Source organism: Piliocolobus tephrosceles, chromosome 10 (genome assembly GCF_002776525.5).
Source record: "Piliocolobus tephrosceles isolate RC106 chromosome 10, ASM277652v3, whole genome shotgun sequence".
Taxonomy (NCBI): domain Eukaryota; kingdom Metazoa; phylum Chordata; class Mammalia; order Primates; family Cercopithecidae; genus Piliocolobus; species Piliocolobus tephrosceles.
Window position 1 is genome coordinate 96,933,954 of NC_045443.1, and position 27,033 is coordinate 96,960,986.

Sequence of the window (27,033 nt, forward strand, 5' to 3'; positions counted from 1 at the left end):
TTGTTCTTCAATATGGCACAATCTAAAGATGCTTATTTTTCCTTTCCTCATAGATTAAAATCATAATGGTCTTATCTATCTCACATAGTTTCTCAAAGGATTAAAGTAGACAATGTGTAGATACCACTCTGTAACATAATAAATAAATGGCATATTTATTGTTGAGTTTGGGTGTTCCCTTTCTCAACAGTGTGAATTTGTGCAAGATGAGTGCAAAATCAAACCAGAATGGAATTGTTAGGGTCAGCTATGAAGAGGCCTATGAAATGCTCTAGATCATGTTTTTCAAATTAAGTTTTATGCATCACTAGTTGCGAAATATATTGATGGGTTTACAGGGCTGGTAGCAAAAGAAGGCTCTGAAAAATCATTCAGTGAAGAAATTGTTTAACCCTGTATTTCCCCAATATATTTGACCATGGAAACTTTTTATATAAGAACCTCACTTACAGAGTGAGAAATTCATAGATATTAGGACATTCTGATTAAGAGGAGGGTGGCAGAATATCTGGTTGGGACTTCCTGATTACTAGAATGCCCTATGTAAATCAGCACAACATTTAAGTAAAAAGATTCTAAATGCCTTGCGTATCCTATCCTTCTCCCTGGACTATACATCTGCCCACTATGATATGGATATGGCTTAGTTTGTCCCCACCGAAATTCAGATTGAAATTTGATTCCCAATGTGGCAGTGTTGGCAGGTGGGGTCTCGTAGAGGGTGTTTGGGTCATGAGGACAGATCCCTCATGGATGGCTTGGTTCTGTTCTAGCAATACTGACAGCTCCAAGTCTGCCAAGACTGGATTAATTCTCATGGGCATGGATTAATTCCCATAAGAGGTAGTTGTTATAAAGCCAGATACCACTGGAGTTTTGCCTCTTCACATGTGTTCACTTTCCCTTTGACCTTCTGCCATGTTGTGATGCATCACCAGCAGCGGGGCAGACGTCAACACGATGCTTTTTGTACTTTCCAGCCTGCAGAAGTGTGAGTTAAAGAAGCCTCTCTTCTTAGTTCATTTTATGCTCCATATAACGAAACTCCCAACCTCAGGTGTTCCATTACAGCGACACAAAATCAACTAAGACTTCACCCATCTAGCACCTATTCAAACGTAAAGGTCAATTTGAGCATTTCCTCTCTGGAATAGTCTTCACTGCCCTTTCCCCAACGATTCTTAATTAATTCAGGTGGTACTTATTGACAGCCAATTGCGAACCAGGTACTGTTCTAAGTGCTGAAATTGAGCACTTTATAAACAAGGAAGGAAGGAGGGAGAAAAAGAGGGGGATGAAAGGAAGGAAGGTAGGAGGAAATAAATGAAAGAAGTTCTTGTTCTCATGGAATATCCATTCCAGGTGGGAAAAAAGACACTGAACAAATCAACACATAATGTTAGTTCAGGAGTGAAAATTGTTATAAAGGAAAATAGCATAACAGAGACAGAAAATACAGTGGTAGCTACTTTATATTCAATGGTCAAAAAGGGCATCTCTCATAAGGTAGAAAGGATGATAATTAGCAGTGTTAAGTCTCTAGGAGAAGGGTGTTCCAGACAATTCGATGATAAGTACAAAGAACCTAAGGCACGAGCTGTTTGGCTAATCTAAGGTAATGTTGGGAAGATGACATGGCTAGTGTAAATTAAACAATGTGGAGAATGGTAGGAGATGGGTTAAGAGGTTTTAGAGAGTCAGATTATATTGGATGTCATGCATCTTTACTTTCAGTGAGATGAGAAGACATTGGAAGGTTGAGCAGGTGAATAACGTGATCTGATTTATATATGTGGCCACGTTACAAAAGGACAAGAGCACAATAATCAATGCCAGTAACAAGATATGAAGCTTTTTCAAAGGTCTAGGTCAGAGATGTTAGTGGCTCATACAATAGTGATAGATGACAGATGGTAAGATTCAAGATATATTTTTAAAGAAAAGTCAGAGGACTGATTTTTGAACTTTTTGGTCTCAAGATCCCTTGATGCCCTTAAAAATTAATAACACTAAAGATTTTTTGTTCATGAAAGTCATATGTTAATATTTATATAAAAACTAAAATTAAAAATTCTTTAAGCATAAGAATACACAAGTGTGCATTCCATTAGCCATCAGAGGTATGATATCATCACTTACCATATAGCTTCTGGAAAATTCCATTTAGAACTCATGTACAAATAAAAGCAGAACAAGGCAAAATGTCTTTGTATTATTATGAAAATATGTTTGACTTCACAGACCTTTTGAAAAGGTTTTGAAGCCTGCTAAGAAGTCCTGAACCACACATTGAGAACTGCTGGCCTAGAGGATTTTTTTGATGGAGTGGATATGAGGTGAGAGAGAAAGAAAGAAATCAAGGATGGGGTCAAGTTTTTAAGCCTGAGCTGCTATTAACTGAAATGCAAACAGCAGTGCTATACAGGTTCAGTTTAAGACATCCCATTGACATTTAGAGTAGCCTGCTGGATAAGAGCCTGGAGTTCAGGGGAGTGGGCAGGCCTGGAGATATAAATTTAGGAGTAATCAGCACATAAACAGCATTGAAAGCTCTGGAACTGGATGAGAACACATGGGGAGTGAATGTAGACTAAGAAGAGGTCTGAAGATGATCCTTGGGGCATTGGATCAATGAACTCCATCAGTGAAATTCCAAAAGTTCTCTATTTAGAGCACAGTCTCCTTTGGTTGATTCAAAGTTCTTTTAGGATAGAATCCATATTTTAGTTATTTTCATATTCAAATAACCGCTTAAGATGCCCAGAATATGGTAGGCACTCGACTGTGTTTATTGAATGAATGAATGAATGAATGATGAATGAATGAATAAATAAATAAATAAAGTAATGATGTCCCTTGTGGTACTTTCACAGCTAAATTCCAGAATTTTAGAACAGGCAAGCTTGGGAAGTTGGAATGATTAGGTTCAGATTCATATAGTAGATATACTGTTCATTGTATAGTCAAAAAGATTTCCTCGAACTTAGAGGAAGATGTAATTGACTGCACCCTGTGCAGTCAATAACAAGTGACCTAAAGGCAAGGATAGACTATATTTCAAATTCTAGTCTGCCATTTAAGATATTTAAAGCAATATTGCCAACTCTACTTTCTGATCATTTTATTTTGCAAGGAAATTTTTCCCGGAATATTTTTTCTATCTATGCATTCTTTTATTTAATTACACAATAAATTTAACCAGCTTTACAGACCAATACATATATATCTACAAAGGATGTATGTCATTTTTGATGAATATACTATGGCTTATTTAACAAGTTATCCTTACTAATAGGCATTAAGATTTCCAATAAATATTTCTACAATGAACATCCTTGAGCATATTTTTATTTATTACCATTTTAATAGCCACATTTATTTTCACTATTCTCATAGTACACCTGTTCTTAGCCACTCATGTGACTTGAAAATACTTTTATATTAAATGTCTACTTAATTAACATTTCCTTATCTTTATGATGATTCATTTGCATCTTTTCCAAAACTTCAAGTTAATGTCTAAACTCAATTTTCTTTTGTTTCTCTTCTTCCATTTTTATTTTAGGTGCCAGGAGTACATGTGCATCTATGCTTTCTCATTTAGGCTGTCTAGACATGCTTTAGGGGAAAAAGCTGAGCCAAACAATGACACCCACTGAGAATTTTATACATGTGGGAGAAAAACCCCTGAATAACACAAAAGGAAAACACAATATTAATACAGTCTTGCTATTAATGGCAATGTGGCACAAAGTATAAAAAAATTACATTTCATGTTCAGGAAAAAAAGATAAAAAAATTTTTTACATGCAGAAAGTGCCAAATAACAAAAATTCTCCATATTCCTGTAAAATAAACTTACCTGTAATTTCATCAAATGAATAGAAATGAGGATGAATAATATTCCACTGGCATATAATTGGTATGACCACTATATGGATTGATGGTGATTTTAATCATCAATGGAAGATACAATTTATAGTGGTTGTTTTCTGGATTCTGGCTTTTCCCTCCCCTGCATTAGGTCAGCCTGACCCTGTACTGTGCCATTTATCCACACTGACTCCTCCCATATCCCAAATTTCAGGAGTTTATACTTCCTGTGGCTCACTTAAGCAGAGGCATCTAAAGAATGAGATGCTTGAAGGCGAATATCACCCCATATGTAGCCAACATCATCTTAAGTAGGTTCCAATGATTTAGGGAAATTTAAAAGGTTCCCAAATACATTTTCTAAAAGCCACAGTTGCCGTGATCAGAGCTACTTGTGGATGAGACAGAGAGTTAGAACATTACTTCTCAAAGGTCTTATTTCAATTGTAGGTAAACATGATCTAATCGTCATGATAATAACAAGTTGGGCCCAATACAATATTCTGCACTCTTTCCAAGTTATATGCCTCTGTTTTTTACATACCCACTCTCATTTCTAATTTTAAAATTTAGAATATATACTCTATAACCCCACAGTGCTCAGAAAAATGTTATTCTGGATTTGGCAATAATTTTTTGTAACCCCAGTTCTAAACTCTTAATAATGGCAGGGAGAGGTGCTATGGCTTATTATTAAACTGCTTTATTGTTAGCTCATTAGTCATACACAGGTCCAGAAAAATATTCAAAATATTTCTTTCTTTCAGGTTGAGTAGGCACCTGATCTCAACACGGTCCAGTATGAGTAGGCATTCAGAAGTGACTCATCTTTCCTCCAATCATCTCCTTTAGTGTCTTTGACCTTTCTCTTCATTTTCTTTACCTCTACAGCCTCTTTGCTCCTTTTTGCTATGGTCCCTCCTTAGCTGCAAAATAATGCAGCCTGGTGTTATTTCATTCTGTTGAATTCCATTTAGGATGAGGTTTTGGGCTACTGGTGAGGTTTGGATGGTACTAGGAACATCTAAAGCCAATCGGAGTGTCTTTTCCAGCTGCTATTAACAAATACCATAAAGTTATGGGGTCTCTCACAGTTCTGGAGGTTGAGAAGTCCAAGATCATGTTTCCAGCTTGGTTGGATCCTGGTGAAGGTCCTCTTTCAGACTGCAGATTGATGAGTTCTTGCTGTGTCCTCATGTGTTGCAAGGCTGAACAAGCTCCTATGGGCCTCTTTTGTAAGTGAACTAATCCCATTTATGAGAGCTCTGACATCTGACCTAATCCTCTCCTAAAGGCCCCACTTTTTAATACTATCACATTGAGGATTTGAATTCAACATAGAAATTTGGGGGAAATACAAATATTCAGATGATAGAACAGAATTTCAAATTTTCCAGATTGACTTCTTCTTAGGATATCCTTATGCTCATTATGCTAAAAATCTCTGTTCAATATTGAGCCCGTTTAGATGACTTATCTATGGTATTGTGCCAAAATAGCTTCTTTTTCTGCCCGTGGTCACTTCTCAAGAGCCCCCTTCTATTTTAGACTTGATTTCTATCATGCAACAGGGAAAGGAGTGTATAAACCCATCTAGCTACGACTAGTGCACCAAGAGCACAGACCAAGAATTCAGTGTTCTGTCAACTGCTGATGTTAGTTTGTTTGAACTTTGGAACTAACTGGATTTATACATACCTCCTAAGAAAATATTTAACAGTTCAGTCCCTATCATACATGTCTCTTCAGTCAACTTTTAGGCTCTTTCTCATTCTCTACAACCAGAAACTGTTTCTCCACCTCTGCTCATCCTTTAACATGCTGTCATACTGCCTTATTTCCTTTTACCATCAAACTATTCAAAAGATTAGTATACAATCAGGGTATCTTTCCCCACTCTTCAATTTCTTTCATCTTAAGGTTCTACATTCTTCACTTGAAGGAAATTGCATCCTTGAAGGTCTCTGCCCTCATAATTGTCAAATAAACTGAAATTTTGGTCTCTCTTCTCCTACTTTCCTGGAAGTTTTGACAATGTTGACCAATCACTTTAAAAATTTTTTACTTTATGTCCACAGTAACAGTTGTCTTTCTTCTTTTATTTTTCTCAATGATTCTCTCTTTTGCTAAAGACTTCTTTCTAAAGTACATGTGAGGAAATGACTTAAATTCCCAGTTCTCAACTTCCTCACCTATAAAATGAAAATACCCATTCCAAAAACAATCATGAACATTAAATTATATTAGGTACTCCAAAAATATAATTATCCTCCTTTAGTGTAAACATTTATCAGAATTCTGTCTCTGGTACTATCTCTCTTCATCATCAAATTTTATGAACTAGAATAAAATCTTCACCTTAATCCCTCACCTCTCTCCAGAGCCCCATATCAATATTTCCAATTTATATATCACGCTTCATGTTCAGTAAGTCTACAAAACCAAATTTATTATGTCATCTTCTCCTTCATCCAAATAAACATCTGTTCAAGTCTTATCTTTATTAGTAGCATTCCAAAATCCCAGTCAACAAAGCCCAAATCATTAGTCATCTTTGGCTCCCTTAGATCTAATCCATCTATCTACGACTAATGCTGTATCCAAAGTGTCTCTTGCACCAAAGACTATATAAAATGTATAAAACATTATAGCCAAGTGTTATTTATATTAACATGCAAAGTAAAACAATGTAATCTGCCATATCAACAGAACCAAGAATACATGCAATAAACTAATAGCCTATATTGTAGTTAACGTTGAAACATTGTAACATTGTCTGCTTTCTCCGAAGATAGGGAACAAGGCAATAATTTTTGGTTTTACCACTTCATTGCATCATTTTACTATAGTCACAGCAATAATAAAAAGACATAAAAGGCACAAATATTAGAAAAAAATCAAACTATCATTATTCTAAGATGACACAAAAAATCTCATGGAAGTTATTTTTTAATAAAGCAAAAAACCACTCTAGCACTTAAATAAAATTAAAATGGTAAGATAAAACTCAACTGCATTTCTATATGCCAACGACAAACAATTAAAATATGAAAGCAATAAATAATACTAAATTATTAAATCAATGAATAACAATTTTTTTTCCATGTGGCGAAAATTAAATCTTGTCCCCTACCTCACACCATACACAAAACAATCTGAGATGGATTATCGACCTAAATATAAAAACCAGAACAAGAAAACTTCTAGAACAAAGTGGGAGCATATATTCACAACCTGGGACAAGTCACAAAAACACTAACCATAAAAGAATAAAATGATAAATCTGACATAAAAATTAAAATATTCTGCTCATCGAAAGCCACTTGAGAAATGTTTAGGCAAATCACCGAGTGGGGGAAATATTTAGAGTGCATACACCTGACAAAGGACCCATATCTTGTGGGGCTACAGAAGAATTTATAAATAATTACTACAAATAAACAATTACAAAGTTGAATACCCCTAAGAAAAGAGGTGTGCATATAGTTCACAAAACAAGATATAAAAATTGGCAATAACCACAGAAAAAGGTACTCATCATCATTAGTCACCAGAAAAAATGCAAATTAAAACCATAATGAGAAATCATTTCACACCCAGAAGAATGGCTAAAATAAAAAAGTTTAAAAGGCAAGAATGTGGAGAAATGAAAATTCTCACACATTGCTATTGGTGACTAAAAATGGAACAACTTTTTTGGAAAGCTGTTGGGAAGCTTTTTATAAAGTTAGCTATTCATCTACCATGTGACCCAACAATACCATTTTCATTTATCTATATGAAAACATATGTTTACAAAAAAGACTTATATATGTATATTCATAGCATATTCATGCATAATGGTAAACAACAGGAAACAATGCAAGGATCAATCAACAGGAGAATTAATGAATAAATTACAGTATATTAATCCAATGGTAAACCACTCATCAGGAAAGAAACAACATGGATTAATTTCAAAACCATTATGTTGAGTGAAAGAAATCCAAACAGTGATATGCTCACAGAAAACATACTCACTGTAGGATTACATTTATATAAAGTCCAAGAATAGCCAATCCTAATATATGATGATAAAAATCTGGACATTCTTGCCTCCGAGGCAGGAAGGAGGGCAACTAATTTGAAAGGGGCATGAGGAAACTTTCTGGGGTGATGGCAATGCTTTATATTTTGTTTTGAGTGGTGTTATACCTACGTAAATAATCAAAGTTCATTAAGCTACATACTTAAGATCTGTGTATTTGATTCTTCAATTGTGAAAAAAAGATGCTTCACCAGGGAATATTTAAAAACAAGTAACATATAACTATTCAGTAAAAAGAAGATAACTGGAATGTCAATAGACCTACCTAATATATATTTCAAAGATTTTTTTTCAAGTATTTAAGTATAAGTAAGTAGAAAAATTCAGCCTTGTGGGTTAATATACTGGAGAGAAACAAAGAGAAAAGAGTAACATATAACCATTTCAGTCACTCTGAATTTAAAATAGACTGTTTCACAATCTAGAGGATTTTAAGACGTGAAATAACTGAAAGAAACAAAGGTGAAAAAGATCAAACACAGGATGCAGAACTAACAGCTGTGACTTAGTTAATACATATGCTGAATAAAAACAAACTAAACAAAGCACTGGGAAGCCAGCAGCTTCCAAGTGATTAACTAAGCAGAAACACATGCAATGTGTTATCAGCCATATCTCATATTGAAAGCAAGGACTCCTTGGTTACAATGGATGCTCTTCTTTCACAGGTAGAGTTACAAGAAAATAAACCAGATAAAGGTATACAAGAGGCAAAGGAAAAGGAACCTAAATTCGCTACATCTAAGCAGTATCTATTTTCAGTGAATGAGACGAAAGTTCTACCTTTACCTCGCCTACTCAATATCATTCTTTCCACAATAAAAGACTGAACACATCAGCTAATGGTCAAAGAATTGTAAAATCATGAATAAGGGTCACATTTATATTTTTATTTTCAAAGTTCAACACAAGTTCTAAAAGTGAAATTACCATTTCAACCATATTATTAATTTTTAATAAATTTTTTAAAAGGTCTTGAATATCCATAAATCAATCTAACTTCACACTTTTTGCATTTCCAGATAGAAAGCCAGAATTAGGCTGGGCGCAGTGGCTCATGCCTGTAATCCCAGCACTTTGGGAGGCTGAGGTGGGTGGATTACGAGGTCAGGAAATTGAGACCATCCTGACTAACACAGTGAAACTCCGTCTCTACTAAAAATACAAAAAAATTAGTCGGGCATGGTGGTGGGTGCCTGTAGTGCCAGCTATTTGAAAGGCTGAGGCAGGAGAACGGTGTGAACCTGGGAGGCAGAGTTTGTAGTGAGCCGAGATCACGGCACTGCACTCCAGCCTGGGTGACAGAGCAACACTCTGTCTCAGAAAAAAAAAAAAAGGCAGAATTAACAAATATGTTAGAGTATTAAACCTGTGATTAAAATATAGGCTTTTATATAAGCTCACCAATAATTATCTTTTCTTTGGAACAGTCACTCTCAACCATTTTCCATCCCTGACACACCTATGATTTGTCAGAACACAGCAGGAGTCTCCTGTTCTATCCATCCATCCACCCTCCATGCACATCCTCTAGTCTCCAAATCCTTTCCTGAAACCTCATGTCCTACCTGAATACTCTCTCATAAGTATTTCCATGTGAATATTCTACTCCTTCCTTTCTACAATGAATGAGGAGGCCCTGAAGGTCATAACTCATATGGAGAAATAAGTCATGTACCAATGTCTCCAGAGTGGAAGAAAGAGTAGCCTAATTGAGGTTATATTCTTTCTGCAGTTATATATAGAGAAAGAAAACACATAGATATATAGCTGTTATTGTTCTATTATATAAATATAGGCTGCATTGGTTCTAATTTAAATACCATCATCCTGAGTTATTTAACTTTCTCACTTATTTGTTTTTCTCCTTAAAGCATTGTTACAACATTTGAGAAAGGTGGAGTCAGTTAATAAGACACGCATTTAAGTATTGACAGTACCAATGAATTGGGTCAAGATGGAATTTCTGGCTTGAATTCTACCTCTAGATTTCTTCAAAGATTACCAGGTAAACCTAAACTCAATTAAAATATGTAGAGAATGATTTATGAAATAATGCCTCAGTTATTCAGATAACGGATCTATAGAAAAGAATCTGTTTTTCATTCATTGAATGACCAAGTGCATTTACATTAGAGAATTTACATTGGCATAAAAACAAATATATTTAGTAATGAATTTTATTAACATATATAGGACAATGTCTTACCTAAATAGCTTGAAAATGTTAGAAATGCACTAGAAACACAATAACCCCAGAAAAATCTTCATATAAGAGAACCAATGCCAACAAACATGACAGATAGCATCTAAATCTGGGTTTAGTGAGGTTTATCTTGAAGCAAATAGACCCGATCAAATTTCCTTGAAAAACAGGACTTTTTGTAATGAGATGAAGGTGTTACTATGTTACCCAGACTGGTATAGAACTCTTGGGCTCAAGTGATTCTCTGCCTCAGCCTCCCGAGTAGCTAGGAATACAAGCAAGTGCCACTGTGCCTAGCAGAAGAGGACATTTTTGAAAACAATTTTCTCCTCCACATATTGAGGCACTGTGTCAAATGTTACCTGTGCCTAAATGCCCCTGAAAGTGCATATTCCATACTCCTAAAGATGTGTCAAATTATACAAACTCATGAAGATTTTTTTAACCTCTGAGCAGGACTGGAAGAGGCAAATATACTGAAGTAAAAAAAAAAAAAGAAACTCCAAATCAGTTGGACGACGTAGCCCCTTTGGAGTGCCAATGACCTTATCTATAACACTGAAACACAAATTGCACTTGAATTGATGAAGGATATAGGAAACAATTAATATTAAAGTGTTCTATAAACTGCAGTGGATATCCAAAATTTAAGTGCCATTTTATTAATGAGGATGAAGATTATAATAAAAATGATCTAAAGTAACTTACGTTAAAGAAGGAAAAATATTAAGCTAATCATTTTCATTTAGACCTAAATAGTCTTAAAAAACATATCTGCCCTATCATTGGCTCAAAGGATTTGTTCATACTCTATATCTAAGTAGATGATGAATGGTATTGATTTAATCCAAAGTCCCCCTGTCTTGGATTTTATGAGGCCCATTCACAATGAGCCAGGTTGAGAACACTACCAATTTCATGTTCTGGGTCCATCTGTTGGCAAAAATATAATGCAAACAGCTTTATAAGTGCTATTTTCAATGAAATATCACAGAACAGCTTGTCCCAATGATATTTCTAAAGCTTGCCTGCAAACCGCCTACTAGAAAATCCAACTGAAAGAGAAGGGAGAAAAGAGAGAAATCCATACAGGAAAGTGACAGGAATGGAAAAAAGAACAAAGGATAAAGAGAGACTAGCTACTGGAGGAAAACAAAGAGCAATGTTAAACGCAGACAATATTCACTGAAACTAAAAAGATAGAGAAGATAGAGAAATATAAAAATCACTGGAGTCAGAATACAGAGAAATAATCACAAACCATGTAGCATTGTCCAGAAGAATGAAGACAAAAAGATCAGGAAACACCAGAAAATATGTAACAGCTCAATAATTGGAGCATAATTATTAAAATGTTATGAAAGAAAAATGATGTAAAATAGCTATTTTTCTAAGTCTCACTGCTTCATGCAATAGGCACAATTCATTTTTCCAAAAACTAATGCAGATTTCAGTGTTTATCACCAACTTCAAAGGAAGCGAACATCCTCTTCTAACTCCCTTCTTTTAATTTAGAAGTCTATTGACATACCACATAAAATAGTCCAAGCTTGCAATATAAGTGATGTACATGCATTGATTCAAATCAAAACACATTATAGGGAAAATAACATCATTCTGGGCACTTACCTGGGGTCGAATGACTTTTACAATATTTTTGAGGGCAGTATCAGGGGATGGAGGTGAACAATCAGGTGTTGGGCCTGTTGAGCTGTTTCTATGGTTACTAGTTCCTGGAGTAGTAATTGCTACCTCAGAGGCATTATCTGCGAATAAAAATAGAACTGCCATGAACCTAATCACTTAGTTTACCTTTTAAGACTTGAAATTAATTTTCTGAACATAAATTGAGATTTCAACTTTTAAAACTGGTATCAATTACAAGATCATAATGAGGAATATGCTCAGTGGTATATTTTAAAGATAATGTTTATTGAATGCTTTGTTTCCTTCTAAACTGGTAACTATCACCCCCTGGAATGTTGTTCTGAGACAAGAGTATGAATTATTCAATTCATAATGATAGATTATCCAGCATAGCTCTTAAGACTGCTACTACTATATGAATAACTAAAACCTTACCTTAACTAAAAAGAATATAATTTTATGATATGATTGGGCTAAAGATTTCCCAATAATCTTGTAAATGAGTATTAATAGTTATTAAAGTCAGAGTTTTATATCTCCTTGATGCATAAAACCCAAAGTCAAGCCTCCTCAAATGACATTTCCTAGAAATCCCACAAACTATAGAAAAGCATCCTAGCGAATGAAGCTTGATGAAAAACTGAAATTTATGCAAAATGGTTTTATGATGTAGATAAATATAAAATTATCACCCCTAGATAAGTATAGCATCCTATGTGGTCAAAGCTAAATGAATAAAATTTCAGAATCTAAATTAATCTTCTCTTACATTCATTATTTAGGAGGGAGGGAATAAAGGAAATATGACTTGAAAATCAACAACATGTATAACATTTTCTTCTTAAATTCATATTAAAGCAAAATAACATCAGAGACACCATTTTAGAATGTTTAAAAAAGATGAAAATTATTCTATAAATAACTTCTGGTAGCACCTAGAAAAGTTATTTTATTTTAACAACAATTTGGCAAACTTCAATAGCTTTTTATGAAAACTGCTATAAGCTCAAATCTGCAAAAAAGAAAAAAAATTTACTTCTCTATTGTTTTTAATTAGTTCGCAATAATTTTCTTTCCTAGACAGTTAGCTGAACTGATTGCAAAAGAGACTGAGACTGAATTTTTTATAGACCAGGAAGTTTCTCTGTTCCTGATCACTGTCTACAATCCCCAGTGACGTACAGGAATTTATCAAGGCATCTTTTCCCCATAAAACACAAAGGGATGAATTATCATACAACTCTACCTACCATATAAAAATATAATTCACTGAGGAATCCAGACAAAGACCCATAAAACAAAAAATTCAAGTATGACATATAGAATTACTTGGATGACTCATAAAATAAATCTTAAATGTGTCCAGAGCACACTCTTCTAAGATTTAATAGAAAAGGTGGGATTTGAATTGGCATCACGGAAGAGATGGGGTGGTCTTCTGAGAGATGCTCTGATTCTCTCCAATCTATCCCTTCCTTCTTTCATTCATCTAAAAACCACACATGTAAAAACACTTATTTGGGGCAACTATGAGTCACACATTATGTTATGTTCTAAAGATTAACTAGGAAGAATCTCTGGCCAGGGACTGGAGGGAGGTAGGGATGAATAGGCTAAGCACTGAGGATTTTCAGGGCAGTAAAACTATTCTATGTAATGGTATAATAGTGGGAATACATCATCATTATATATTTGTCCAACTCATGGAATACATAAATCAAGAATGAACCTATATAAACTATGAACTTTGGGTGATAACGATGTGTCCATGTAGGTTCATCAATTATAACAAAGGTATCACTTTTGTGCAGAATGTTGATAGCAGAGGAAGCTTTGTGTATGGAAATATATGAATTTTGTAATTTCTGCTCAATTTTGCTGTGAATCTAAGAAGTTCTAAAAATAAAATCTCTGAATTTTTTTCAAAAGAATCCCTGCCCTTAAGAAGTATACTGCTGGGTTTTTTTCCTTTTGATTTTTGAGACGGGGTCTCACTACCATTACCTGGGCTGGACTGCAGTAGCATGAACACAGCTCACTACAGCCTCAACTTCCCAGGCTCAAATAATCTTCCCACCTCGGCCTCCTGAGTAGCTGGGACTACAGGTGCACATTACTACAACTGGCTAATTTTTTGCATTTTTAGCAGGAGTGGGGTTTCGCCATATTGCCCAGGCTGGTCTTGAACTCCTGAGCTCTAGTGATCCACCCACCTTAACCTCCTAGAGTGCTGGGATTATAGCCATGAACCACTGCAACCAGCCCAGAAGTGTACTCTTAAATGTGGCATCAGACATGTAAACAAATTAAAATGCAATATAACTTGAGAATTTATAACAGATAAAGGAAGCATGATAAATAAAACAAGGTGGGGTGGGGGAGCAATCAGACTATGACTTGGACAGAAAATAGCTGTGAAAGGCTTCAGTTTTCAGGCAAGAAAGCTGGGACAAAACATAAGATATTAGGGCATGAAGGTAGGAAGAGCACAGTTGAAGCTGTTATTTCATATTACAAAAAAAACGAGATAAGTTTGAATGAGTTAAAGGAAGTTTTATTAGAATATAAGTATGCTTAATTCTGTAGGCAATGAGAAATACTGAAGACTGAGCAGGGAGTGACATAATAATAGTAATAGACAATTTTTATTGAGCATTTATTATGTGCAGACAGTCATGTTAAATTCTTTTACTTATTGAATCTCATTTAATACCCAAATTAACTTACAAAATACGTTCTACTATCACCATCCCTATTTTACAGAGAAATTCATCTCAAAGTTATATTGTCAGTTACGGGCAGAAAAGGATTCAAATTTCAGACTGATGCCATGTTACCCTTCTGCTGGTTAGCATGTCATAGTAGGTATGCAAAAGATATGCATAGGTATGATTGAGTTCATAGAAACACTGCCTGAATCAGACTGGCATAGTTAAGGTAAAAGCACACTCTACTTCAAAATATAGTTGAACCAACTTCCAGAAACTTAAAAAGTAGAACATAAACACTATGAAACATAAACAATAAAAACAAAAAATGTCAACCATAAAAACATCTTTAGGGTATGCCTTTGAGTACTATATAGCATAATATTTAATATTTGGAAGCAGGAAGATATGTTAAGACTAGAGACCCAAGCTAGAGGTCATGATGTTAGCATTTTGGAGTTGATGATAAGTGATTAGATTCTGGACATGTGTTGAAATGTCCGGAATTGTTGAAATAGACCAAGAATTTTTTTGATGGCTCCTGAATAGACAAAGCAACCTTGAACAAAAAGAACAAAACTGAGTATATTACACTACCTGACTTCAAAATATACTACAAAGCTATAATAATCAAAACAAATTGATGCTGGCATAGAAACAGACACATCAACCAATGGAAAAGAACAGAAATCCCAGAAATAAATACACATATTTCTGGTTGATTTATTTCAAAGGTGCCAACAACACACAATGGCGAAAGGGCAGCCTCTTCAATAAATGGCATTGGGACACTGGACATTCACATGCAGAAGAATAAAATCAGACCTTCATCTCACACTATATACTAAAACTAACTCAAAATGGATTAAAGCTGGGTAAAATGGTACATGCCTGTACTTCCAGCTACTTGAGAAACTGAGGCAGGAAGTTTGCTTGAGCCCAGGAGTTTAATTAAGGCCAGTCCGGGAAACATAGGGAGACCCCTCTCTTAAAATTTTTTTCTTAATTAATTAAAGACTTAAGTGTAAAACTGAAGTGGCAAAACTATTAGAAGAAAACACAGAGAAAAACCTCCACAACATTGGTTTGGGGAGGTTTTTGGTTTGGGCAATGATTTTTGGCTATGACCGCAAAAGCACAGGCAAGAGCAAAATTAGACAAGTGGGATTATGTCAAACTAAAAAGCTCTGCACAGCAAAGGAATCAATGAACAGAGTGAAGAAACAACTTATGAAATAGGAGAAAATATTTGTATACCTCTGATAATGAGTTAACATTCAAAATATATGGAACCCAAACAACTCATAGTGAGAAAACAATAACCTGATTTAAAAATGGGCAAAGGATCTGAATAGACATTTCTCAAAAGAGGACATACAAATGGCCAACAGGTATATGAAAAAATCCCTAACAACACTAATCATCAGAGAAATGCAAATCAGAACTACAATGAGATATCATCTCATCCCAGTGAAAATGGCTTTTATAAAAAAGACAGGCAATAACAGATGCTGGCAAGGGTGTAGAGAAAGGGGAACCTTTGTACACTGTTAATGGGAAGGTAAATTAGTAGAGCCATTAGAGACAATAGTATGGAGTTCCTCAAAAACGAAACATAGAATTATCACATAATCCAGCAATCCCACTGCTGGGTATATATCCAAAGGAAGTGAATCATTATGTAGAAGAGATATCTCCACTCCCATGTTATTGAAGAATTATTCAGTAGCCAAGACAAGGAATTAACTTGTGTCCATTAACAAATGAATGGATAAATGGAAAGAAAATGTAATATATACATACAGTGGAATACTATGCTGCCTTAAAAAGAAGAAAATTCTGTTATCAGTATAGATGAACCTGGAGAACCTTGTAAGTGAAATAAGCCAGGCACAGAAAGACAAATGCCACATGATCTCACTTATATATGGAATACAAAGTCAAACTCATACAAGCAGAGAATAGAATGGTGGTTACCAGGGACTGGGGAGATGTTGGTCAAAGGACACGAAATATCAGTTAGAAGGAATAAGTTCAAGAGGTTTATCATACAATATGGTGACTATAGTTAATAACAATGTACTGTATTCTTTGAAAGAGTAGATCTTAAGTGTTCTCACCAGAAAAAAAAAAAAGCTAAGTATGTGAGGTAATGCATATGCTAATCAGTTCAATTTAGCTATTCCACAATGTACACGTTTTAAAACATCTTGTTGTACACAATAAGTATATATAATTTTTATTTGTCTATTTAAAAATAATTAAATTTTTAAAAATTATTGATGTGCTGGACATAGGGAGAGAAAGAGAGAAATCAAGAATGACTCTAAGGCTTCTGGTCTGAGGAACTAAAAGAACAGAGCTACCATCAGCAGAAATGGGACAGACTACAGGAGGAGCATAAATTCTGTACCATATAACTTCCAATATTGCCTCCCCATTCTTTCTTTCTCTCCTTTTGGACTCTATTTAAGTAATGCTAGGCAAAGTTTATTCTTTTAACCATTTATTCTCTCCTTTCATTCTGTTTCTCTGTTGCATTTTTAATAGTTTCTTCTATTTATTTTCTAGTGTATTGGTTCTTTCTTCAGCTGTGTCAAGGCTGCTCTCAAACGATTTTCTTAATTTTAGTAGATTTTTCCATTCTAAAATTTCCATTTGGTTCTTACTCAATTGAGTACATGATGTCACTAGTTTGTATTTTTTAGTTCCTAAAAACATTTTCAAGCTTACTTTTATATTAAAATGGCAAGTACAGTTGGCTTTGGTTTTTTTAACCTGATAATTCCAGTATCTAAAGTCTTTATGGGTCCATTTCTGGATTTGTGGTTCTGACTCATGCTATCCTGTTCCACTGTTAGTTTCATCATCAATTCTGTGTTGCTTATTATTCAACTTGTTGTTACAAGATATACATTTAAGAAACTAAGTCTTTGTCTTTTAATAAATGTTAATTTTTAAAAGCATCAGAACTTACATCCTAATATCAAATGTTGAAGTCTGTGAACAACTTACCTGTGTAACACTAGATCATTTATTTAATCTTTCAGGATTTCAATTTTCTTAATTGTAAAAATGCAAATGATTAACTACCATCTTCTATCATTTATGTGTGCAAGATAAAACAAGAGAAAAATAACTTGTATGTTTTCAGGTACATAGTAGGGGTTTTCAATATATGAGTTTCCTTTTCCATTATCAAAAGAAATACCATCAGAATTAAAATAAAATATGGAAGATCAAAGAAACCCAGAGGGAAAACAAGAAAATAAATAGCTATCCTTTTTAGACAACACATCTAGAGTACTTGCATGAGATTTGAGAGCAGCATCTTTTAGCTATTAACACAAATTGGTAGGGACAGAATTTAGTTCCAGAAATAGAAGGTGATCCTTTGAGGAATTGTATTGATCAAAGTTATCCAGAGAAATAGGACCAATAGGATATATCTCTATCTCTAGCTATCTATCTATCTAGAAAGACATTTACTATAAGGCATTAGCTCATATGATTAATGGAGACTAAGAAGTCCAAAGATCTGCAGTTTGTAAGCTGGAGGTGCAGGAGAGCCTTTGTGTAGTTCCATTGTAAATCTGAGGGCCTGAGAACCAAGGAAGTTGATGGTGTAAATTCTAATCCAAAGGTTGACAGACTCGAAGTCAAGAGCCAACATTTCAGTCCAAGTCTGAAGGCCTGGAAAAAACAATGTTCCAGTTCAAGAGGTCAGGCAAGAGAAATTCCCCTTTACTTGGCCTTTTTGTTCAATTCAGGTCTTCAATTTATTGAATAAAGCCAACAACAGTAGGGTGGATAATTTTCTCTACTCAGTCTGTCATTTGAATATTAATCTCATCCAAAAACACCTTCACAGATACATCCCAAATAATGTTTAGCCAAATGTGTGGGCACCTCAAGGACCAGTTAAGTTGAACTTATAAAATTAAACACAACAGGAATGATTCATTGCAAGCGCTGGTCTTTTTAACTGCTTTTGCATTAAAAGCCAGAAGAAAATGCTGGGAACTCCCTGCAGACTGTAAGCCAAGAGTTTCTTGAATGTTTTTTTCTGAGTATTTTAATACATAGTATAAGTGAATAATCAAGTACTAAATTATTTAGAAAAGACTAAGTATCTTCATCTTCCGAATCCATGAGCTATACCATTACCCTGCTAATTTGATTTTACACTATCTTGCACTGTTCATTAACTCTTCCAGACTAGGTAATATTTTTGCATGAAGTCATATTTCTTTCTCCATAGCTCTTAGCTTAATGCAATCCTTTTAAAGTAATAAATGAAATAAAGTAGATCAAGAAAAACCTGTGTCAGTGGAAACCAACACAATTGTATTTAATAATATGAAGAAAGCTGGTCTGGCTTTTATAATAAATCCATGATCCTTTCAGAGAAAATCCAAATGAGAAGCATATTCTAGAAGATATATAAGAGTCTTAAGAAGCTGGTTTATTCCCAAAATATCCTTGATAATATAATTTACAAAAATACCAATTATCCAGTGGACTTGGTAAAATAGGAGCCTATGACCAAGACAGTTTTACATGCTTAACCTACATTTCACATATGCAGTTACAAAATATTGCTGATAAAAAGGAAATGAGGCACATAAAACAGCTAGAGAAAACTGCAAAATATACTTGCAAGTTCAGATTGAAATAACAGACCTATCTTCTAGTCAGATTCCCTTACTACATATTAGATTATTCATTATGAATGTCAATTTACTTTATAATAACAACCTTTGAAAAAATACTTACAGTTTTTTGATCTTTTAGAAGAAAATTATTCTATGACTATAATTCATGTGCAACATTATAGTCTAGTATTTTAACATCATTACCCAGCATGTGTCAAACAGTTTAAGTATACCAGAGATCTTGATAGATGCTTTTCAGCTGAAAAATAGGACTGAGATTACTTCTGACTGGGAATTCAGGAAAGGTGTCATGGAAGAGGCAAGAGTTATGAAGGCCTCTGACAGATTAGTAAAATTCAGGCAAGAAATGGCTGGGAAGGGCATTCCAAGAGTTGGAAGTAGGTTGAGCAAAATGTAGAGAGATGGGAAAGAGGCGCATTTGTGGAATAAAAATAAAATATAATATTCATGGAGGAAAAGCTAAGAAATGGAGGAGTCATATACAAAGACTTTGGGCTTTGAAATCAGAAAAACCTAAGCTGAAATTCTGGTTTATTTAACTTCAGTTTCATCTTCTGTAAAACCGTGCCTTTCACATAGTGTTATAAAGACAAATGAGGCATGTACAGATACATGTGTGGGTGTGTTTGTATATGTGTGTGTGTTTAATACATTGCCCAACACATAGTAAGTACTCAATAAAATTATCTATTACTATTATTATCAGATATATGAATATAATCATAATAGCAAATAAAGCTAGATAAGTGGCTTAATGCCTTATTATGGAAAATCCTAAGTGCATCACTTGCATCACTAAGTAATCATCAAATATAAGTATTTAATAAATCCTAATCTAACAATTCATGAAGCACAATTTTTATTTTTTGTTGTTAAGTCAAGCGTTGACAATTTTTTTCTGTAAAGGGCCAGATGGTAAATATTGTAAGCTCTGTAAGGTTACACGATCTTTGTTGTAACTACTCTACTCTCTTCAGGTAGCAAGAAAGTAGCCACAGAAAATATATAAGCAGATGGATTTGTCTGTATTCCAAGAAAATTTTATTTACAAAAACAAGCAGTAGACAAGATTAAGTTTGTTGGCCATAACTTGTGGATCCCTGTCTTAAGTACTTCCTATGGAAATGTTTTCCCTCTTGTGCAGAGACCTAGAAGAATGTTATATTACACATTTTCATTTCCATATTCATATTACATATGAACATTCTCACTGTGTAATTAAAAACTAAGGTTTTCAATATAAAGCTAGAAATTTTTCATGTATACAAAAAATGGCATTATATATGACACCAGGGCAGTCCTTTGTACACAGCAAGTGTTCAATATATGTTCACTGAATAGATAAATAAATAAGACCAATGAAATCTTTACATTTTAAAGTAACTTTGTTTTAGTGATTGCACATGACTACCACTTCTGGGAGAGACAGTACAAAAATCATGAGTAAAATAGCCCAAGTATCCTGTTTCAGTATTTTCAGTGAGAAAGTGCTCACTATGTACCACTTGAGAAGTTAATGTGTAACAGTAATTTAAGAGAATTAGTTAGTATTCCAAATAATTAACACATTTTATTTTCTCTTAGTGAAGGTTTGTTAAAAATCAACAATTCTCTTAAATATACTGAGCTTGAACTTCCATTACTATCACCAACAATAGTGTTAAATATTCAAATCGTAATCAGCCAGCAACTTTACCAGATGAAATGTGTGGTAGATAGCCTCTAGGATGGTCCCAATTGAGCCCCACCTCATGGTATTCACACCTTTGTGAAATTTTGTCCCCTAGGGTGTAAGGTGTGAGTTGAACTCCTTGAATTGCTTCTTTTTTTTTTTTTTTTTCACCATGCAAGACCTACATTTATTTTTCTTATATTCCAGAGAAAAAAAGCTTGATCTTTCATAACTATATAGCACCTGTGGAAAGATAGCAGTATAAAGTGAAATGACAGGCTAATGGAGTCACCTTGAGCTGGGACTCTTCTGCTGGGGACATAGTTATTTAGTTGTAAGAAGTATCTTTTAGTTTAGAGGTAATATATCTCCTAAGTAACTTTTGCTTTCAGCAAAACATAAGAGTGAAAAATAACCCAAAAGGTTTGAAAGCCAAGCAATATGTCAGACTGAATCCTGGAGTTAATTCCTTAGTATCCAGCTCAAAGAAAGATGCCATCATTTCATATCTGAATCATCAGAATAACATCCTCTATTCTTGACCACATTTAACACATGAACACCTTATTCTTTCACCTTTTCTTCTTTTTTTTTTGCTTTAGAACTTTTGAAAATTTTCAAACCTATGGAAAAACTGGAAGAATAGATAGTACAATCGATATTTACATTCTCTTCTGGATCCACTAATTTTTAATATTTAGTACATTCTCTCTCTCTCTCTCCTGCATTATTTAGAATTTAGTTGCAGACTTAATGACACTTCTTCCCTAAGTAGTTCATCATTTGTTTTTAAGAGCTACAGCATTCTCTTTTATAACGACAATACAATTATTATGTTACGAAAATTTATCACTGACAGAATATTGTCATCTAGTACACAGTTCATATTCAAATTCTGCCAGTTGTCTCATTTTTTTTTTTTAAATAATCTTTTGGGACCACCATTGTACATGTGGTCCTTTGTGGTTTTTTTTTTTTTTTAATTATACTTTAAGTTCTAGGGTACATGTGCATAATGTGCAGGTTTGTTACATATGCATACTTGTGCCATGTTGGTGTGCTGCACCCATCAGCACCCATCAGCTCATCAGCACCCATCAGCTCGTCATTTACATCAGGTATAACCCCATCAAAAAGTAGGCAAAGGATATGAACAGACATTTCTCAAAAAAGACATGCATACAGTCAACAGACACATGAAAAAATGCTCATCATCACTGGCCATCAGAGAAATGCAAATCAAAACCACGATGAGATACCATCTCACACCAGTTAGAATGGCAATCATTAAAAAGTCAGGAAACAACAGGTGCTGGAGAGGATGTGGAGAAACAGGAACACTTTGACACTGTTGGTGGGATTGTAAACTAGTTCAACCATTATGGAAAACAGTATGGCGATTCCTCAAGGATCTAGAACTAGAAGTACCATATGACCCAGCCATCCCATTACTGGGTATATACCCAAAGGATTATAAATTATGCTGCTATAAAGACACATGCACATGTATGTTCATTGTGGCACTATTCACAATAGCAAAGACTTGGAATCAACCCAAATGTCCATCAGTGACAGACTGGATTAAGAAAATGTGGCACATATACACTATGGAATACTATGCAGCTATAAAAAAGGATGAGTTTGTGTCCTTTGTAGGGACATGGATGCAGCTGGAAACCATCATTCTCAGCAAACTATCACAAGAACAGAAAACCAAACACCGTATGTTCTCACTCATAGGTGGGAACCGAACAATGAGATCACTTGGACTCGGGAAGGGGAACATCACACACCGGGGCCTATTATGGGGAGGGGGGAGGGGGGAGGGGGGAGGGATTGCACTGGGAGTTATACCTGATGTAAATGACGAGCTGAATTGCTTCTAATAAAGAAGAGATGAGGGCAGGTGCGGTGGCTCACGCCTGTAATCCCAGCACTCTGGGAGACCGAGGAGGGTGGATCACAAAGTCAGGAGATCAAGACCATCATGGCTAACACGGTGAAGCCCCGCCTCTACTGAAAATACAAAAAATCAGCAAGGCATGGTGGCAGGCGCCTATAGTCCCAGCTATTCGAGAGTTGAGCCAGGAGAATGGTATGAATCTGGGAGGCGAAGCTTGCAGTGAGCCGAAATTGTGCCACTGCATTCCAGCCTGGGTGACAGAGTGAGACTCCATCTCAAAAAATAAAAATAAAAATAAAAAAATAATAAAAAAAGAAGAGATGTACTTTTGGGAACAGGTTATAAAAAAAGACTGTGGCTTCTTTCTCGTGTGTGTCCTCCTTCTCAGATCACTTGCACTGAGGAAAGCAAGTAACCACATTGTGAACAACCTCTGCAAAGGCCTACGTGGCATGGTAAGGAACTGAGGCCCTCATTTCAACAGCCCACCAGAAACTGAACCTTGTTAATAGCCACATGAGTTAGCTTGGAAGCAAATCCTTCAGCCCCAGTCAAGCCTTGAAAAGATTGCAGTTCCAGCCAACAGCTTGCCTACAACCTCCTGGGAAATTCTGAGTCAGAGGCATCCTACTAAGTCTCTCCTAGTTTCCTCACCCTGTGAGATAATTAATGTTTGTTATTTTTGGCCATGAGTAGCAATAGATAACCAATATTGTAAATGTTTGGTTAACGTTTATAACATGGCCAACATGTTTGTGCTACAATGGTGCCTAGACTTTCAGTCTTGTTTTGAAGGAGCTGACTACTTAATGGAAAACACAGAAGGGCAAATATAATTACAAAATTGTGTTATTTACGCTACAAATTCAGCAATATGGGAACACAGAAGAATGAGCCACTATCCAAATGAGGGGGCCAGAGCAGAAGGTTAGGTTATGGGCAGAAAGAATAAGTGAAGGAAAAAATGTAATAGTCTTGAAGAATGAGTGCCATCAAGAACTCAAAGAGGGAGAAGCATTCCAAGCAAAGAAAACAGAATATGCAACAGGGCAGAAGCATGAACGAGCATTATGCCTTTGGGAAACTATAAATAGTTCAGCTTGGCTGAAGCACAGGATATGTGTGGAAAAGTGAATGGAGATGATGTTGGCAAGATAAAGTATTCAGATGAAAGATGGAAAGGTGTATAAAAAGAAAACAAAATTGCCTTTGTAAAAGATTAAATTTTTCTATTTAGGAAAAAAAGTCAGCCACATTGCATTTCTAAAATTACTTTCCTTGAGGCTATGATCAAATGCTACTTTAATCTATAAAAAGAATAGACCACAAGGCTATAGTCACTTTAAAATTCTCTACATGCAAGAGGCCACATCTGTGCACTAAAGAGTAGAATGATTGACTAGCAGATTCAAGCCAATAAGACCTTTGGTCTTACCTACGCCAGAGAAGTTCTTAGCAAAGAGTCAACAACTGGAAGAGTTAGAGGACATCTAAAAGTCCACGATTTCAATTCAACCATAAAAAGCAGTATAATGAACAGATGGTTGGGAGAGTGTGCTCTCTCCCACCTTTCCCTTACTTTTGTTTCCTCCTCTTTCTTAACACATGGCAGGGAGATGGTCTTTTAGCATAATAATTCATCAGAGGTATGTTGTAATTGGTGAGCAATATTAGTAGAAATGTTTGCTTGTCTTATAAATTCTCTACTCTGAAGAATCTCAAGGATTTATGAGAAATGCAGGAGTCTTGTAGAGTTTTACCTTCCTCCTCCCAGGATGATGCCAACAATGACAATTCCCTGGCCTTGGCTAGCAAGACTGAACCAGAATCCTGGAGAACTGCACAGTTAAGAAAATGAAAGAGAAAGGGAGGCCATAGGAGATGGGTTCCCTCCCAACGCTTACTTTTATGGACTAACGTTAAGCAATGAAGAAAGTAAAAATTAAAGAAAGAAAATATTCTGCATCACATTGGTAATCTGTGCTTCTGTTTTACTAATGCACTTGTGCTTCAATTCTTATTTTGGCTCTTCAGGCTCTCCTGGTTTTGAGTCTCATTTTAGGTTCTATGCTTTCCATTTTGTCTTAACAACCAATTCTTTTCTCTGGCTTTACTCTTAGTGGTCCCTGTATTCACCTTCTGTATCTTTCTGTTCATTCCAAAATTATACAAACACCCAACCTGACCAAGACAACACCCCAGCACTAGCCTGCCAGGCCAGAACCCCTACTAAGTGGTCATCGCCTCTCTATGAAAGGAAGTTCGAAAATGAACCTGCTGAGAGTAAAATGGGAAAATGGTGGATAGGAGGAAGGACTAATTTGCAGCTCCAACTCAGACAGACAGAGCAGCATGTGGAGACTCACATCATGAACTTTTGCTCCAAGAACTACCATAGGAACATACCAGGAAAGTCAAGGAAATCCACAGACCTTTGAAGGAGTGGATTGCCACCACAGGCTCTGTGGGGCAGCCAAGAAACTGTGAGTCAGCTTGCTTTCTCAGCTGGGAGGCTTATAGCCGGGGCAAGTTCGTAGCCCTGCTCATAGGCTGCCTGGAAATAAACTTGGTGCTGTTGGCAGGGCACAGTGGGAGTGAGACTGGCCTTTTGGGCTGTGGGCTGTGTGGGAGTTGGGTGAGGTCTGTGGCTGCTGGCCTTCCCCCACTTTCCTAGTGACCTGTGTGACTCAGCAGAGGCAGCCATAATCCCCATGGGATATAACTCCACTGACCTGGTAACCACACCCCAACCCCCAACAGCAGCCACAGCAAGCCCTGCCCAAGAAGAGTCTGAGCTCAGACACACCTAGCCCTGTCCCCACTTGATGGTCATTATCTACTGGCCCTGGTAGCTGAAGACAAAGGATATAATCTTTTGGGAACTCTATGGCCCACCTACTGCCTGATCCTCCCTATACTACTGCAGCTGATGTGCTATTGACAGCACCATCTCCTGGCTTGAGGACAACTAACACAAAACCAGTGCACTTAACAAAAATAGAACCAAGGACCCTCACAGAGTCCACTTCACTTTCCTGCTACCTCCACCAAAGCAGGTGCTGGTATGGTATCCACAGCTGAGAGACCTGAAGATGGGTCAAATCACAGAATTCTTTGCAGACACTCCCAGTACCAGCCTGGAACCCAGTAGCTCCACTGGGAGGCTAGATTCAGAAGAAAAATAACAATCACGTCAGCTCTCAGGAAGCCCCATCCATAGGGGGAAGGGGAGAGCACCACATCAAGAGAGTACCCAATGAGACAAAGAATCTTAACAGCAGCCCTTGAGACTGAGATCTTCCCTATGACATAGTATACCCAAATGAGAAGGAACCAGAAAAAACAATTCTGGTAATATGACAAAACAAGGTTCTTTAACACCCCCAAAAGAACATACTGGCTTACCAGCAATGGGTCAAGACCAAGAGGAAACCTCTGAATTGCCAGAAAAAGAATTCAGAAGATTGACTATTGAGCCAACCAAGGAGGCACCAGAGGAAGGTTAAGTACAACTTTAAGAAATCAAAGAAATGAAACAGGATATGAACGGAAAAATCTCCAGTGAAATAGATAGCATAAAAAAATCACAACTTCTGGAAATGAAGGACACACTTAGAGAATTACAAAATGCACTGGAAAGTCTCAGCAATAGAATCAAACAAGTAGAAGAAAAAACTTCAGAGCTTGAAATTAAGGCTTTCAAATTAACCCAATATGACAAAGACAAAGAAAAAGAATTTTAAAAAATGAACAACACCTCCAAGAAATTTGGGATTATGTTAAATGACCAAACCTAAAAATAATTGGTGTTCCCGGGGAAGAAGAAAAATCTAAAAGTTTGGAAAACAGATTTGAGGGAATAATAGAGAAAAACTTTCCCAGCCTTGCTAGAGATCTAGACATCCAAATACAAGAAGCTCAAAAACCACCTGGAAAATTCATCATAAAAAGATCATCACCTAGGCACCTGAGAGTCATCAGGCTATCTAAAGTCAAGATGAAGGAAAGAATCTTAAGAGCTGTGAGGCAAAAGCATCAGGTAACCTATAAAGGGAAACCTATCAGATTAATAGCAGATTTATCAGCAGAAAGTCTATAAGTTAGAAGGGATTGGGGTTCTACTTTTAGCCTCCTTAAACAAAACAATTATCAGCCAAGAATTTTGTGTCCAGTGAACCTAAGCTTCATAAATGAAAGAAAGATAGTGTTTTTCAGACAAATGCTGAATTTGCCACTACCAAGCTGTCACTAAAAGAATGGC

The 27,033-nt window shown here is 35.8% G+C and overlaps 1 protein-coding gene across 7 annotated transcripts in view; it reads right to left on the bottom strand.

Annotated features, from left to right (window-relative positions):
* ANKS1B (ankyrin repeat and sterile alpha motif domain containing 1B) overlaps positions 1-27,033 on the bottom strand; it is a 1,351,669-nt gene that overhangs the window by 711,104 nt on the left and 613,532 nt on the right. For all 7 annotated transcript variants that reach the window (XM_023182451.3, XM_023182541.1, XM_023182286.2 and 4 more), the window contains one exon: positions 11,796-11,932. In XM_023182451.3, the coding sequence (XP_023038219.1) occupies positions 11,796-11,932 (137 nt within the window). The remainder of the gene's footprint in view (positions 1-11,795; positions 11,933-27,033) is intronic.